We start from the raw sequence: 16,423 nt of genomic DNA on the forward strand, positions 1-16,423 counted from the left end.
TTCTTGACACCCACCCCCGTCCCTTCCCTGCCCCGCTCCCCCGCGCCCGCCTGACTCTCCACCCCCACCCCACCCCGTCTCTCCCCAGGCGCCCCCATGGCCCGACCCCGCTGATTCCTTCACTCGGCCATGCTCCCGCGGCCCCTGCGGCTGCTTTTGGACACGAGCCCCCCCGGGGGAGTCGTACTGAGCAGCTTCCGAAGCCGGGACCCCGAAGAGGGTGGGGGCCCGGGTGGCCGGGTCGTGGGCGGGGGGCAGGAGGAAGAGGAGGAGGAAGAAGAAGAAGAGGTGAGACGCAGGTGGTGGGAGGTAGGGGGCGTATGCATTTCTGAAGTCTCCACCTTTCTCTTGTCTCTGGGTCCCTACATCTCATCCTCCTAGCCTCAGTTATTCTCGCGCCTCCCTGGGTGTCGGTCCGTTTCCCTGCTGCGGGGAGTCCTGGCATCTCTGTGGTTCTCTGTCAGTGTGACTCAGGACCTGCCCGAAGGGACCTGCCTGCAGGAACCTGCCCTGTTCCTGCCTGGAACTTCTGGCTGGCTGTTCCTTCGGGTCTCTGCCCCTCTCTGCCTCTGCCTGAGTGTGCCGGCCTCTCTGAGCAGTTGTGTCTTGGTCCCTGTCTCCCTCCTTGTTTTTGTTTGGCGGGGAGGGGTTTGTTTCCACAGTAACCAGCTCCTCTGACTCTGGGATTGGGGAGGGAACCCTCAGATTTCATGACCCCTCCTTCCTCCATTTACCCACCGCCCCCACGCCGGGAAGTCGCCAGTTCCAGAACAGAATGGTCACCCGTTTTCATTAGGGATTAATGGTGGTGGCCAGGAGCAGGATTTAGGGCCTCAGGAGGGGCCACAATTTGGATTTGGGGCCCCGAGGCCCTAAACTCCTAGGTCCAGATACTAGGTGAGGGCAGGGTGACTGGCAGGGCTGGTTTTTCGGGATCGGTCGGGGGAGGGGCTGGAGCCACGTGATTCTCTGAGTCTACCCCCCCCCCATCATCCCACTTCCCCTTTTCCTTCCTGTACTAGGATTGGAGCTGCTACCTTCGAGGGTCCCTTAGGGCTGAGATAGTGGAGGCGCTACCCGAGGGACCAGGGTGAAAGGGGGCCTGAGAAGGACTAATTCTCTGGGCTGGTCTAGTCCTTGGTGGGGAGGGGCGGGGCATGCGGCAGTGCCTGGACTGAGGTTTCAGCTACTCCAGGTTGCTGCCTCTGGCTTCCCTCTCCTGCCCTTTGTATTCTGCTTCTCTGTCTTTTGTGGGTTCAGCTCTGGGGGGAAGGGGCTTTGGGGGTCTCCAGGATCAGGATTCCTGTACTCCATCCACCCCTCCACTGCAGCCCCTTCGACTCCACCAAGCCCTGAGGCGGCTGGGGTGGGGCTGTCTGGGCCCCAGTGGGGGAGACCTGGGGTCACCAGCCCCCCCCACCCTTCCTCGCACTCGCTGGTACTATCCCCTGCCACCACAGGTGAGGGGTACAGAGGGAGGAGCAGGGCCTGTGGTGAGGGCTGAGGGCAGTGGGGGGTGGTGTGGAACTGTCTGACTTCCCCTTCCTTGCTCCTCCAGGCCCCTGTGTCAGTCTGGGATGAGGAGGAGGATGGTGCCGTGTTTACCGTCACAAGCCGCCAATATCGGCCTGTTGATCCCTTGGTGAGATCATGACTTTAGCTTCTCATCTCTGACCCTTCACTCCCACTTTCCCTTCCTCTGGCTGACTTTCTGGCCAGAGTGCTAGGTTGGAGTTCTGGAGTTCTGGACTCTGCTGTGTGACATAGGCCAAGATTTTTGCCCTCTCTGAATATCAGCAAAATAAGTCTGGAACATCTTCTAGGTCTGGGATTGTCCTCAGAAATCTAGGGGAGTGGGAGAAAGGGTTGGTGATCATCTCTCTGTGTCTTCCAGGTCCCTATGCCTCCCCCGCGTTCTTCCCGACGGCTCCGAGCTGGCACTCTGGAGGCCCTGGTCAGATACCTACTGGATAGCCGGACATCAGGGACTGACGTGACCTTCACGTCAGCCTTCCTGGCCACCCACCGGGCCTTCACCTCCACGCCTGCCCTGCTAGGGCTTATGGCTGACAGGTCAGAGTCATAAGGGACCCAGGGTCGTGGAGTATCTGTCTCGATTTCCTAAAGCTCCAACATCCCACTAAAATAGGCAAGGCCACTGGGAAAAATAGACAGATAAATTCTCTTCTACCCCTCAGGCTGGAAGCCCTTGAATCTCATCCTGCCGATGAACTAGAGAGGACAACAGAGTGAGTGACCTCTGCCTCTTAACCTCACAGTTCCCTCTCTCCAGGCTGCAGCTTTACCTCTCACCTTTGGCTGATTCCCCTTCTCCCAGGGTAGCCATCTCTGTACTGTCAACTTGGCTGGCCTCTCACCCTGAGGATTTTGGCTCTGAGGCCAAGGGTCAGCTTGACCGCCTTGAGAGCTTCTTACTTCAGACAGGGTATGCAGCAGGGAAGGGTGTTGGGGGGGGCAGCGCTGACCTCATCCGCAACCTCCGGTCCCGGGTGGACCCCCAGGCCCCCGACCTTCCTAAGTCCCTGGCCCTCCCCGGCGATCCCCCTGCTGACCCCACGGATGTCCTGGTGTTCCTCGCTGACCACTTGGCCGAACAGCTGACCCTGCTAGATGCGGTGAGACCCTGACCTCTGACCCCTGTAACCCCTGACCCCCTACTAACCTCTCCTGACTCCAGATCCTTTCCTTGCTTCCACCCCTTCCTGATCCACCTCCTAACCTGTTTCACCTTCCATTTTGACTTTCCCCTTTTCCCTTTGGATGTTACCCTTCAAACCCTATGCCCCTCTAGTTCCTTGGCCACCTGAGATCCTCAGATCCCTGATATTGGAAGGCTGACCTCACTTGACTATGAATTTTAACCTCTGACTTCTACCCTGCAGGAGCTGTTTCTCAATTTGATCCCCTCTCAGTGCCTGGGAGGCCTGTGGGGTCACAGAGACCGGCCAGGACATTCTCACCTCTGCCCATCTGTCCGAGCTACTATCACACAGTTCAACAAGGTGGCAGGGGCAGTGGTTAGTTCTGTCCTGGGGGCCACCGCCACCGGAGAGGGGCCTGGGGAGGTGACCATACGGCCACTCCGTCCCCCACAGAGGGCCCGGCTCCTGGAGAAGTGGATCCGTGTGGCAGAGGTGAGAGATAGGATTGCCCTATGGTTGGCCAAGGTGGCATGGAGAGGGCTCCCATAGCCTTAGCTCTCCTCTTTGACCCCAACAGGAGTGCCGGCTGCTCCGAAACTTCTCTTCAGTGTATGCTGTGGTGTCCGCCCTGCAGTCCAGCCCCATCCACAGGCTTCGGGCAGCCTGGGGGGAAGCAACCAGGTGGGGAGACCGAGGCACTGGACTGGGGTGGGGGTTCCTCAGAGGGCGGGGAAGAGGGGGTGACAGAGTCAGGCCTGTCCTTAGGGCCATTCTTCTTCCTTCCCCAGGGACAGCCTCCGAGTCTTTTCCAGCCTCTGTCAGATTTTCTCTGAGAAGGATAATTATTCCCAGAGCCGGGAGCTGCTCGTGCAGGTGAGAGCCTAGTTTCTGGGATTCCCACCTCTCCCTGCTCCCTACTGCTCCCCATGTCTCTTTATTTTGTCACCACCAGGAGGTGAAGCTGCAGTCTCCTCTGGAGCCACACTCCAAGAAGGCCCCGAGGTCTGGCTCTCGGGGTGGGGTGAGTGACTAGTGGGCTGGTGGGCTTGGGGGTGGTGATTGTGAAGGAGTGAGGAGCGTGTTTGGGGGGAGCAGCCTGAAGGATGGGAAAGGGAGACACAGAGGGATGAGGAGAATGAAATCTGTTTTCTGAGGCAGTGGAGAGGGCAAGTGTGGAGGGATGGAGGGCCCTCACATCAATGGTAGGCATGTCTGATCCTGACCCTTTACCTCAGGGTGTGGTCCCATACCTTGGTACCTTCCTGAAGGACCTTGTGATGCTGGATGCAGCCTCCAAGGATGAGCTGGAGGTCAGTGGTGTGTGTGTGTCACTGCAAAGTGCCACTGGTTTACCAGACAGCTGTGTGTGCGTGCCAGTGTGTGTGTCACTGCGAAGATGTAACAAGTGGGTTGCAAGGTCACACAGACCCCCCCTTGCAAAGGGCTATCAATAGCTGAGTGTGGGACTCTGGAGTCAAAGCCAGATCTGTTACTGTGCCAAGTTGCCTCGGTGATCTGTAAATGGGAAACTAGAAATAGCATCTACATCAATCTGTTATTATGGGGGTTAAATGAATTTGTGTTTGTCAAATGCTCAGAACACGCCTGAAACGTAAGCACGTCTAGGTTTTGCGATGGGCTCCTGCTCTATTGCTGGAGTTTGTCAAGTAAACAAACACGGAGACCTTGGGCAAGTTCCTCATCCTCTCTGGATAAGGAATCCTATCCAATGGGATCCTATCCAGTCTTCTCATCTGCAAAGCAGATTTGTTGTCTCCCTGAGATACTCAATTTAAAGGGTCGAGTGGAGTGCTTAGGGCATGATAGATTGAGGGGGAGGGAAGGGAAGGAAGAGTCAGAGGCTGGAGGGAAGTGGTTGTGATTGAATGTGGCTGTGTGTTTAAGAGAGGGGATATATTCTCTCTGTGGTCTGGAAGGTAGGGTTAGAATTTCACCCCATCCCCATTTTCCTTGCAGAATGGATACATCAATTTTGACAAGCGGAGGAAGGTGAGCGGAGTGCCTGGGCTGGATGCTGGACTTCCTTATCCCTGTCCCAAGAAGGGGAGGGGGAAAAGTCAGGGGTCCCTGAGTTTTGGCTCCTGCAGTTTGAGGGCTCCTTCCCAGGAGTTTGCAGTCCTTTCTGAGTTGCGACGGCTCCAGAATGAATGTCGTGGCTATAACCTCCAACCTGACCATGATATCCAGCGGTGGCTACAGGGGCTCCGGCCACTTACAGAAGCTCAGAGGTGACTGGTGGCTGAGGTTGGGACTCCGGGACTCTGGACATGTGTGGGGGATTGCTGTCATGTTCTGAGCTCTGCCTATTGCCCCCCAACCCAGCCATCGTGTGTCCTGTGAGGTGGAGCCACCTGGTTCCAGTGACCCTCCTGCCCCACGGGTGCTTCGGCCAACGCTGGTCATCTCGCAGTGGACAGAGTGAGAGATTCACTGGCTGGGGGGTGGTTTCTTGGGACTTCCACTCCTCTTCTGATCCTCCCAATCTCGTGCCACTGCAGGGTTCTGGGCTCTGTTGGAGTCCCTACCCCGCTTGTGTCCTGCGACCGGTCCAGTATAGGGGGAGACGAGGTGCCTGCAACTCCTGCTCCCCTGCTGACTCGGCTGGCCCAGGTGAGCTCTGCTCCTGACCTCTGACGTTGACGCTGACCCTCACTCTGTAAATGTTTCTTCTTTAACCTCCCTGCCTTCATGCCAGTCCCCTCATGTTGTTTGTTCCTAGCACATGAAGTGGCCATCTGTCTCGTCACTAGACTCTGCCCTGGAAAGCAGTCCATCCCTGCACAGTTCGGCTGACCCCAGCCACCTCTCCCCGCCAGCCTCCTCCCCTAGGCCTTCTCGAGGTCACCGCCGCTCAGCCTCCTGTGGCTCCCCGCTGAGTGGGGGTGCAGAAGGGGCCTCGGGGGGGACTGGATATGGGGGAGGGGGATCTGGGCCAGTGGGATCTGGGCCAGGGGCCTCTGATTGCCGAATCATCCGAGTCCAGATGGAGCTGGGGGAAGATGGCAGTGTCTATAAGAGCATTTTGGTGAGGGAGCCTTGGGATGGAGTTGGGGTGAAGGATGGTGTCTTGTTGGACTATAAATGTTGTTGGAGGTTTCGGCAGCCAAATGGAATTGAATGTAGTTTTAATTTTGACCTTTGGTTTTGGCAGTTATATTTTTTATCTGCTAAACTCCAGTCTTCAATACAAGCTGAAATTTGTTTTATTTTGATGGCTGTTTTGCATTAGTTGCTGCACCTTAAACTTTTGGTGGTCATAGTAAGATGTCAGAATCAACAGCAGTTTCCCCACAGGGAAGCAGCTGTTTCACTGGGTACCATGTGGGCTGGCTTATAGGGTACAGGAAGCTACCATACTGAGTTTCCCTGTTCATTTTAAAGCCTTGGACACAGTAACCTTTTGTGGTTGGGTCCAGTGGCTAAGGGTAGAGGATGGGAAATCATGGCTGATTGATTGCTCTTTTGGTCTCCTGCCCTGCCAGGTGACAAGCCAGGACAAGGCTCCAAGTGTCGTCAGTCGTGTCCTTAAGAAAAACAATCGTGACTCTGCAGTGGCTTCAGAGTATGAGCTGGTACAACTGCTACCAGGGGAACGAGGTCAGAGGCCATGAGGGAAAGGCACTCAGGAGGAGAGTGGACTGCTTCCACACCTGGGCGGCTGTGGGGGGGAACGACTGTGTTTGTGCTTGATATCCACCCTCCGAACCTACAGAGCTGACTATCCCAGCCTCGGCTAACGTATTCTATGCCATGGATGGAGCTTCACACGATTTCCTCCTGCGGCAGCGGCGAAGGTCCTCTACTGCTATACCTGGCACCAGTGGCCCATCTGCCTCAGGGACTCCTCCAAGTGAGGGAGGAGGGGGCTCCTTTCCCAGGATCAAGGCCACAGGGAGGAAGATTGCACGGGCACTGTTCTGAGGAGGGAGCCTCACTGGCTTACAGAAGTCATGGTGTTCATACCAGATGTGGGTAGCCATCCTGAATGGTGGCTATTGTTTCACAATGAGACAGAAATTCAGAAAGGTGGCCAGCCACCCTGGGGCAGTGAAGTGCCACTGGTTTACCAGACAGCTGAGAAATCCAGCCCTGTGGGAACTGGTAATTTTATAACCAACTTGGATACCTGTGTATAGCTTCCCATCTTCCACCAGCACAGCACACAGGTAGTGTTGGAAAAAGGCATCAGTTTCTGATTCTTGGCCATATCCTAATGTGAAGGGCCAAGCAAAGGCCTCAAGGCTCTGAGCCCCAGGCAGATGGGGATGGCAAAAAGTAGGTCCTCGCAGGAGTTCCTCTTCCCACTCTGGGGTTTCTATCACTGTGACAACACTAAGATAATAAACCAAAACACTACCTGAATTCTACTCCCCTGTCCTTGCAGTGTGTATCAACTGGCTGCTATGAGTGGGGTGGGGAACTGGCTGAAGGTAGATGCCATTGAGCAAGAAGGGGCACAGTGTTTTCTATCTCCATAAACAGAGCAAAAAGCGAGGTACTTGGTGAACAGTTTCCTCAGAACAATGCTGCAAATGTGTATAAAACAATTTTAGGACAAAGAAATGGCAGAACAACCTTATGGACAACATATAAACTTGGGAGGACTTATAACACCATAAAGCATTACATGCTAGGATTTTAAGTCAGTTTAAGCTACATTCAAGCAAATTCTAGAAACAAAGAGGCTGAAAAGTACTAATAGAGATGTCAGGACTGCTGGCAAGGAGGGTAACCACATTTCATCTAGGGGCCTCATGTTAGAGAAATGTATTCTTCAATTAAACTGACATTCCTCACAATATGACCTGTTGTAAATGCCCCTCTAAAAGAATCATGCCAACCAAGATGAGGGAGAGTTAAAAGAAGGTTTGAGGACATTTGGGATTTCACTTTCAAGAAAGAAAGAACACTGTGCCACAGAGAGATTTCAAGTGCAAGAGTTTGGACCTGAGGGAGTAATATAGGTGGTGTGTGTTAAGGTGGAAGGGGCTGTGGGGATATGCCTGACCAGGAAACAGAGGCAGGTGTTTTTACATTTTATTAGCTACAATATAGATCTTAGAGCTGCCTCATTCCCTCCGCTCCCCTTCCCCCACCATGGGGTCAGGCCTTGCCAGGAGCCCCTGCCTTTGCTGCCTGGGCCCGCTGGAACTCCTGCTGCAGCTGAGCAAGGGTCTCTCTCTGTTGCTCTGACTGCCGCTCAAGATCCCGGAGCTGGGATTCGTATCGCTTACTGAGGAGAGACAAGCAGAAAAGGAGAAATTAGTGGGACTTACTATGGAGGGTGCTAAACTCAAGAAAGATTTCCATCTCTTTCTTGAGATCTAGGTAAAGGCGCAGAAGGGGTGTTGGAAGGGGTTTGGAGGAACTGGAGGACTAGGGGCGACTATGGAGAGCTGTTCTGCAATGGTTCCTCAACACCTCTACGCCACTGGTTCAGTTAGACTCACATTTCAGCTGTAATATAGTCCAGCCTCTTCCCCACCGTGGCCCGAGCCTCTCCCAGCTCCTGTTTGACCAGCACCGGACCCAGAAGTTTAAAGACCACGTTGGACCCATCCAACAGGGCCAGTTCCTGATGAAGGGACGGGACATATGTAATCAGAACCATGGCCAGTACAGGCCCCTCCTCGCCACACAAATCCCAGTCCCTCACCTCTTTCACGATATTATTTTCTGTTAGTTGTGCTTCAAGTTTCTGCCTCCCCGACATGGATTTACTCAAGTCTGGGGATGACAGAAAAGGCAAGATTAGAAACATCAAATGTGCCACCTATCCCCACAATCCTAGTCAGGAGAAAATGGATCTGAGGAAGTAGACAAGGATGGGGGCAGCGGGTCAGTGAATAGGGACGAATACTGATGAGGGAAAGTCTCCGCACGCGAAGGCACGCAGATGGGGCAACAGACCTTATCTTGGTATGGTTTTGGCTTGTGAGTGCATCGGGCGAGGCCACACTGACCCTGCTCCCTTACCCTTCTGTAGCTGTTGATATTTCTCCACTTCTCCTTGCAGCTTCTTTTGAATCAGCTCCGCCATGGCGGGGATGAAAGCTTAAGGGGAGCGAGAGAAGGGCGCTGGATCTTACTCTCTGGAAGGTACCTGAGCTCCCCTTTCTGATCTGGCCTGCGGAAATGATGGCACTCTTGACAGGTAGCCCTGAGGGGGACCGCAAACTCCCCACGTTCCGGATAGCGACTCCACCCTGTTCCCAGGAGATGACGGGCGAAACACGAAACCCGGAGCCCCTCAACCGAAATCCTAACCTCCTCACGTTCTCCCTTTAGTAGTAATAAACCCGGAAGTAAACAAAGAATGCTGGGAAAAGACTGTGCCGGAAGTTTATTTCTGACCCTTATTGGGAAGTGTAGTTCTGACATGTTTAGTGAATGGCGTTCTGCTAAAAAGACTAGACTCGGACATTTTTAGGCAAGACGGGGAAACTAATCCGGAAAAAGAAATCGCACCGCTACTTAGTCCCTGGTCCCGGACCTGCCCTTTTTTTTTTTTTTTAAGTGCGACAAGGTGCCAAGAGCTGTTCTGCCCCTCTAAATAGACAGCGTGCCCTCACTCAAGATGGCGTTAAGAGAGCTTCAATTTGGTACGCTGCTGATTGGATGAAGGACAGAGGGCTTCCGGGAGTTTTCAAGCCGACTGTGGGGCAGCTGAGAGGAGTTTTGCACGTGGAACGCCGTTCCGGTGGGCGAGATGGAGACAGCCCCCAAGCCGGGGAGGGGTGTCCCGCCCAAGAAGGACAAACTTCAGACGAAGAGAAAGGTAAAGGCCTCTCTGGGTGGGAAAGGAAGTTTTTAGCTGCGGAGTCGGGGGGCGTGGCGTAGGTGCGGAGTATCAGGGCTCCTGATCTGCCCGTAGAAACCGCGGCGATACTGGGAGGAAGAGACCGTTCCGACCACAGCCGGAGTCTCTCCAGGGCCTCCTCGTAACAAGAAGAATCGGGAGCTCCGTCCCCGGGGAGCAAAAAGTACTCACATCTTAAAGAAGTCTCGGATCTCCAAGAAGCCTCAGGTCCAGAAGAAACCCCGAGAATGGAAGAATCCGGAGTCCCAGCGGAGCTTGTCCGGGGTAAGCGTGGGACCTAATGGGTGGCGAGGCAGGTCGCTTTGTACTTTGAGAGTGAAAGAGTTGGGGTCAATTTAAGGCTGTCTGCTAATTGCGTCCTTCCTTCCCCTAGGCCCAGGACCCATTCCCAGGCCCCGCCCCCGTCCCTGTGGAGGTGGTCCAGAAGTTCTGTCGCATTGACAAATCCCGAAAGGTGAGGTCCAGCTGGAGAGTTGGGAAGTGTTGGAGGCCAGGAGTGTCAGTGATTTGGATGGAGGCTGGGCCAGGTAGCCCTCCTGTGACCCCACTTATCCTGTGGTTTTTCTGCCACTCTTGCCTACCAACAATGTTATAGCTACCACAGTCTAAAGCCAAAACTCGAAGCCGACTTGAGGTGGCTGAAGCTGAGGAAGAGGAAACAAGTATCAAAGCTGCTCGTTCTGAGCTGCTGCTTGCTGAGGAACCTGGGTGAGTGAGCCCTAATCTGGCCCCCCTCATTCCCTGCTTTATAGGACTCTCATTTCTCGTTTTTATGTTGGTACACTTGCTTCATATTGGGAAACTTTACTGCCATCCTAACCCTTGCTTTCAGGTTTCTGGAAGGGGAGGATGGGGAAGACACAGCAAAGATATGCCAGGCTGACATTGTGGAGGCTGTGGACATTGCAAGTGCAGCCAAGGTGAGCGAGGAGATAAAGCAGCTAAAGGGTTGATTGATGGTGCAGGACAAGAGAGGAATGGAGGCTAGAAGAAGGCGTTACTGCAGAGAACTCATTCTTTTTTTTCTTCACTCTTTCCCAGCACTTTGACTTGAATCTGCGGCAGTTTGGACCCTACAGACTAAACTACTCTCGAACTGGGAGGTAAGGTTGAATCTAGTGACTCTTGAACTAAGATGTGTTTCCTTAACCACTTCAGCCATGCCCATTTCAGCTGTTCCCCCTGTATGTTTGGGTTGTTGATGAGGTGAGAGTCCTGCGATTTGCTTGGGTGTGAGGGTGAGCACCTACAGCAACATCTGTCTGCCCACCTGGAGAGGGAGAGGCAGGGCTGGCATGGGGCAGACCTCAAGTTGTCTGAGTTGGTGCTCCACTGCCTTAACACCCTGCTTGCCCCTCACCTCCAACAGACACCTGGCTTTTGGAGGGCGTCGGGGTCATGTGGCTGCCCTTGATTGGGTAACAAAGAAGCTTATGTGCGAGATCAACGTCATGGAGGCAGTGCGGGACATCCGGTCAGTGGCCTCACTGTCAGCAGTCAGTAGGGGTGAGACAGTCCATCCCTGATAGAATGATAGCCTGTGACCTCATTTCCCAATTGAACCACTCTTTCCCTCCTCCAGGTTTCTCCATTCTGAGGCACTGCTTGCTGTTGCTCAGAACCGCTGGCTCCACATCTATGACAATCAGGGCATTGAGCTCCACTGTATCCGCCGTTGTGACCGAGTAACACGGCTTGAGTTCCTGCCCTTCCACTTCCTCCTGGCTACCGCTGTGAGTGGCCGTGGGGCTCAGGAACTGGGTGGCAGCCCTTGGGAAGACCACTTCTCCTTTAGGACCCCAGGATAAGGAATACAGAGGGCAATCAGGACTGGGTCATTCCCTCTCTCTCTCTCTGTCTCTCTGTCTCTCTCTTTCAGTCAGAAACAGGATTTCTAACCTACCTGGATGTGTCAGTGGGGAAGATCGTGGCAGCTCTGAATGCTCGAGCTGGGCGGCTTGATGTTATGAGTCAGAACCCTTACAATGCCGTCATCCATCTCGGACACAGCAATGGTCAGTCCCTGGCTTAGTTTTGACTCTGACCATTCTGACTTGCTTTTCTTTATATTTGTACTTCATGAGTTACCTTAAAGTTATCCTTTTATTTCCCTTTTTTATTATCTCTTGGTCTTGAGTTGCCATCTTTCCCAGGTTTAATAACCTCAGGGTTAGGTTTATATTAGCAACTTTGGTTCTTATTTCCTTCCAGGTACTGTGTCTTTATGGAGTCCAGCTATGAAGGAGCCACTGGCAAAGATTCTCTGTCATCGTGGTGGGGTCCGGGCTGTGGCAGTGGATTCTACAGGCACGTAAGTCACTGGTGGGATGAGATACTGGGAGTCACAGGTGGGCAGAAACATGTGGAAGGCAGGTGCTTTAGGAGCACAGACTCTATAGCCAGGATGACCAGGTTTAGATCACAGTGTTACTACTGATGGGCCTTGTAAGCATGGGCATATTGCATAACCTGTGTGCCACAGTTTCCTAACCCCAAAGGTGGAAATATGAGTGTCCAGTTCAAAGGTCCACAAACTTCCTCTGTAAAGTGTCAGATAGTAAATATTTTATACTTTGCTGATAAGAGGTAAAATCAAAGGGTACTGTGTAGGTATTTAAATACCAAGAGGAACCGAATTATCATAATTTTTTTTTTTTTTTGAGATGGAGTCTCACTCTGACATCCAGGCTGGAGTGCAGTGGTGCGATCTCAGCTCACCGTAACCTCTGCCTCCCGGGTTCAAGGGATTCTCCTGCCTCAGCCTTCCAAGTAGCTGGGGTTGCAGGCACTCGCCATCATGTCTGGCTAATTTTTGTATTTTTTTGTGTGTAGAGATGGGGTTTCACTATGTTGGCCAGGCTGGTTTTGAACTCCTGATCTCAGGTGATCTGCCCGCCTCAGCCTTCCAAAGTGCTGGGATTACAGGTGTGAGCCACTGTGCCCGGCCCACAAATTTTTAAGTCATAAAATTAAATATAACATGAGGCTGGACACAGTGGCTCATGCTTATAATCTTAACACTTTGGGAGGCTGAGGTGGGCAGATTGCTTGAGCCCGGAAGTTTGAAACTGGTCTGGGCAACATGGCAAAACTCTGTCTCTATGAAAGATATAAAAATTTTCCAGGTGTGGTGGTGCATGCCTGTAGTCCCAGCTCACAGGAGGCTGAGGTGGGAGGATCACTTGAGCCCAGGAAGTTAAGGCTACAGTGAGCTGTGATCATGCCACTGCACTCCAGCCTGCGCAACAGAGTGAGAGTCCATCTCAAAAAAAATTGTAGGCCGGGTGCGGTGGCTCAAGCCTGTAATCCCAGCACTTTGGGAGGCCGAGGCGGGTGGATCACGAGGTCAAGAGATCGAGACCGTCCTGGTCAACATGGTGAAACCCCGTCTCTACTAAAAATACAAAAAATTAGCTGGGCATGGTGGCACGTGCCTGTAATCCCAGCTACTCAGGAGGCTGAGGCAGGAGAATTGCCTGAACCCAGGAGGCAGAGGTTGCGGTGAGCCGAGATCGCGCCATTGCACTCCAGCCTGGGTAACAAGAGTGAAACTCCGTCTCAAAAAAAAACAAAAAAAAAAATTGTAATTGTGATAATTTGTTTTCTCTTGGTATTTAAATTCTTACACAGTACCCTTTGATGTTTACCTCTTATCAGCAAAGCATAAAATGTTTACTATCGACACTTTACAGAAAAAGTCTATGGACCTTTGAACTGGACACTCATATTTCCACTTTTGGGGTGACGAAAAACTCTAGCATGGGCAACAGAGAGACCCTGTCTCAAAATAATAAAAATAATCAAATTTGATATTTTTGTAATACAGAGCTACTAATGGGAAGAACTGAATTTCTCTTTTTGAGGATAACATTTTGCCTAATTGATGTACAAAGTTAGTGTTCCAAATGGTCAAATTTGATTGTAGATATTCATGTTCATGCTGATCTGTAGAGATTTCATGTATTTCATCTTTGAAAACATCTTTTGACACAGATAGCTAATGATAGGTGACATGAGATGCTCAAAATGCTGTGAAGCATTTATGACTGTGTCACTGTGACTTGTAGTATGCAAAGCAGCAGTGCAAATCAAGGTGCCATAGTCTCTGCCATGACCACTCGGCTGTGTGTGTGGTAGAGCAAAAGCAGCTACAGTGTAAATAAATAGTCAGTTTGGCCATGTTCCAATAAAACTTTATTTGTGGATATTGGAATTTGAATTTCATACACTTTTCACAGTCTCAAAATATTTTGATTTTTTTCAACCACTTAAAAATGTAAAAACCATTTGTAGCTTGTGGGCTACACAGAACTAGATGATGGGCCAGGTTTGGCCCATGGGCAGTAGTTTGCCAAGCCCTGGTTTAAAGCCCTCATAAAAGCTCTTGTAGACATTAAGATGAGTTAAGGCATATATAGTTTGGCACAGTGCCTAGCAAATAGGGAGCACTGTGTTCATCACTGTCATTCAAGATGATCGCTCTCTCTAGGTCTGGCTGGTAATGTGGGGGTGGAGGTGGTATCTGCTTTGGATTTCTGCTGTTCCTGAGAGAGTGTCTGCATTTTCCACAGCTGTTCTGTCTGATTTGTATTTTCCTCTGATTCCTTTCATCGTCAGGTATTCACTGGGCATCTGCTGTGGGCTGGACTCTGTGCTGAGGTTCTAGAGATATAAAGATGAATTGTTGAGCCTGCCCTGGTGTGGTGCTCCAGTTACCCTTTAGGTACAAAAACTTATGGCTATGATTTTTGAAAATGATTGGCCAGTAAAATGTATTTATTTATTTTTTGAGATGAAGTCTTGCTCTGTCCAGGCTGGAATGCAGTGGTACAATTTTGGCTCATTGCAACCTCCACCTCCTAGGCTCAAGCGATTCTCCTGCCTCATCCTCCCAAGTAGCTGGGACTACAGGTGCATGCCACTGCACCCAACTAATTTTTCTATTTTTAGTAGAGAGAGTGTTTCACCATGTTGGCCAGGCTGAGTCTAGAACTCCTGACCTCAGGCGGTCCACCCACCTCGGCCTCCCAAAGTGCTGGGATTATAGGCTTGAGCCACCACGCTCAGCCCTGGTGATGCCAGTTTCTGTGCAGTTGTTGTCTGTTATCCCAGACTCAATGTGTCCATCCCTGGATAGGTCACCCCCTCCTAAAGTTTCTCTTGACTTGCTCTCATTCTCTCAGAATTGTCCTGTCACCCAGAATTTGACTCAGACACACAATACCACACCCGGCTAATTCTTCTGTTTTTTTGTAGAGATGGGGTTTCACCACATAGCCCAGGCTGGTCTCAGTCTTGAACTCCTGTGCTCAAGTGGTCCTTCCACCTTGGCCTCCCAAAGTGCTGGGATTACAGACATGAGCCACCATGTCCAGCTTGGCCACCAGCTTATTGAAAGTCTCCAGGATTGGCCGGGCGTGGTGGCTCATGCCTGTAATCCAAGCACTCTGGAGGCCAAGGCGGGTGGATCACCTGAGGTCGGGAGTTCAAGACCAGCCTGACCATCATGGTGAAACCATGTCTTAAAAAAAAATAAAGAAAAGAAAAGAAAAAGAAAGTCTCCAGGATGCTGGGACCCCGCGCCCTTGCCCTTCCATAATTGTATCTTTGTGAACAAGTGATTTAGTTTTGCCCTTTTTACTCCATATCTATACCAGCCTGGCTCTAGGAGAGTGGGGAGGCCTGCTCTAAGGTTTCTGCCCTCTCTGGGCCACTGGGCCAAAGCTGTAGCTTGGCCTTCATGGGCTACCTGGGTCAGCCACTCCTGTGCTTAGGGCTTAATCACTAGTTTACTGAGGCCTGAAGTTTAATCAGCACCTTGATGCTGAACAGCCCTTTTCCTTGATCTTCAGCCCTCCTTGCTTATCTCTGGTCTTCCTCTGACAGAAGCTTGTCAGACAGGCGATGGGGGCTCCAGTGATGAAGCTGACCATCTTTCTTAAGAGGTGTTCTGGAAGCTTGCACTAAGATTGGATTGACTTCTTAAAGCTGAACTGCTGTTTGCAAGTTTGGTAGTACAATAGCATGGCCCAGACTCCCATCTGGCATAGGGCTGGTGTTTACCCAGGGAATCCCACAGATGGGGGTAAGGAGGGGAGAGGAGCCAGCATGCACCCTTGAGTCATTAGATTATCAAAGGATGTGACCCTGTGTCCCAGGAGCGCTTGGTAATTCCTGGTTTGCACTGGTGGCCTTTCTCTGTGGCAGTCAGGGCCCTGATTATCTTGTCAGAAGTATCCAGCTGGGTCTCTCTTGGGCTCCATCACCGTTCAAGTCTCTGCTCTTAAGAACTCTTTAAGTTGGGTGCAGTGGCTCATGCCTGTAATCCCAGGACTTTGGGAGGCCAAGGTGTGCAGATCACCTGAGGTCAGGAGATCGAGACCAGCCCAGCCAATATGGTGAACCCCCATCTCTACTAAAAATAAAAAATTAGCTGGGCGTCGTGGCGAACATCTGTAATCTCACCTACTTGGGAGGCTGAGGCAGAAGAATTGCTTGAACCTGGGAGGCGGAGGTTGCAGTAAGCTGAGATTGCACCACTACACTCCAGCCTGGGTGACAGAGTGAGACTCCATCTAAAAAAAAAAGAACAAAAAACAAAAAACTCTTTAGTTCCCTTCTCCTGGGTTCACAGCCAAGGCAAAAAAAGAGAGTCCTTGGCCTCTTGGCAAACATACATCCCCTGCCTGGCTGGTGCCCCTTCAGCTTCCCTCTCTAAGGAACAACTTGAACATCGAACTCCAACCTCACCTGTAGTCCCAGCACTTTAGGAAGCTGAGGTGGGCAGGTCACTTGAGGCCAGGAGTTCAAGACCAGCGTGGCCAATATGGCAAAACCCTGGCTTTACAGGAAATACAAAAATGAGCCATGGTGGTGTGTGCCTGTAATCCCAGCTGCTTGGGAGCGTGAAGCACGAGAA

The 16,423-nt window shown here is 51.9% G+C and overlaps 3 protein-coding genes across 7 annotated transcripts in view; 2 read left to right on the forward strand and 1 right to left on the reverse strand.

Moving 5' to 3' along the window:
* Positions 1–7,051, forward strand: part of RGL2 (ral guanine nucleotide dissociation stimulator like 2) — a 7,770-nt gene extending 719 nt beyond the window's left edge. The window contains exons 1-18 of one of the 3 annotated variants that reach the window (XM_037736281.1): positions 301–897; positions 1,023–1,460; positions 1,559–1,642; positions 1,895–2,073; positions 2,199–2,249; positions 2,339–2,636; positions 2,904–3,155; positions 3,241–3,344; positions 3,452–3,536; positions 3,616–3,684; positions 3,899–3,973; positions 4,641–4,673; positions 4,791–4,912; positions 5,007–5,102; positions 5,183–5,294; positions 5,404–5,709; positions 6,167–6,281; positions 6,397–7,051. In XM_037736281.1, the coding sequence (XP_037592209.1) occupies positions 1,901–2,073; positions 2,199–2,249; positions 2,339–2,636; positions 2,904–3,155; positions 3,241–3,344; positions 3,452–3,536; positions 3,616–3,684; positions 3,899–3,973; positions 4,641–4,673; positions 4,791–4,912; positions 5,007–5,102; positions 5,183–5,294; positions 5,404–5,709; positions 6,167–6,281; positions 6,397–6,605 (2,100 nt within the window). In that variant the 5' untranslated portion in view covers positions 301–897; positions 1,023–1,460; positions 1,559–1,642; positions 1,895–1,900 and the 3' untranslated portion in view covers positions 6,606–7,051. The other 2 variants (XM_017522679.2, XM_017522680.2) reach the window with 2 other exon arrangements.
* A 653-nt stretch (positions 7,052–7,704) lies between these two features.
* Positions 7,705–9,051, reverse strand: PFDN6 (prefoldin subunit 6). 2 transcript variants are annotated; one of them, XM_017522693.2, is made up of 5 exons: positions 8,960–9,051; positions 8,661–8,811; positions 8,341–8,411; positions 8,135–8,259; positions 7,705–7,917 (listed from the first exon to the last, which is right to left on the reverse strand). In XM_017522693.2, exons 2-5 carry the CDS (start codon positions 8,722–8,724, stop codon positions 7,788–7,790), a joined length of 390 nt encoding a protein of 129 aa, XP_017378182.1. In that variant the 5' UTR covers positions 8,725–8,811; positions 8,960–9,051; the 3' UTR covers positions 7,705–7,787. The 2 variants fall into 2 exon arrangements, with proteins under 2 accessions (XP_017378182.1, XP_017378183.1); XM_017522694.2 differs by having other exon boundaries at positions 8,952–9,051.
* Positions 9,052–9,057: 6 nt separating this feature from the next.
* Positions 9,058–16,423, forward strand: part of WDR46 (WD repeat domain 46) — a 10,225-nt gene continuing 2,859 nt past the window's right edge. Inside the window, exons 1-10 of one of the 2 annotated variants that reach the window (XM_017522685.2) lie at positions 9,058–9,462; positions 9,559–9,768; positions 9,878–9,958; positions 10,100–10,212; positions 10,337–10,424; positions 10,546–10,607; positions 10,874–10,978; positions 11,087–11,237; positions 11,384–11,519; positions 11,716–11,815. In XM_017522685.2, the coding sequence (XP_017378174.1) occupies positions 9,394–9,462; positions 9,559–9,768; positions 9,878–9,958; positions 10,100–10,212; positions 10,337–10,424; positions 10,546–10,607; positions 10,874–10,978; positions 11,087–11,237; positions 11,384–11,519; positions 11,716–11,815 (1,115 nt within the window). In that variant the 5' untranslated portion in view covers positions 9,058–9,393. The remainder of the gene's footprint in view (positions 9,463–9,558; positions 9,769–9,877; positions 9,959–10,099; positions 10,213–10,336; positions 10,425–10,545; positions 10,608–10,873; positions 10,979–11,086; positions 11,238–11,383; positions 11,520–11,715; positions 11,816–16,423) is intronic. The other variant, XM_017522686.2, reaches the window with a different exon arrangement.

Source organism: Cebus imitator, unplaced genomic scaffold, assembly GCF_001604975.1.
Source record: "Cebus imitator isolate Cc_AM_T3 unplaced genomic scaffold, Cebus_imitator-1.0 Scaffold24, whole genome shotgun sequence".
Lineage (NCBI taxonomy): Eukaryota > Metazoa > Chordata > Mammalia > Primates > Cebidae > Cebus > Cebus imitator.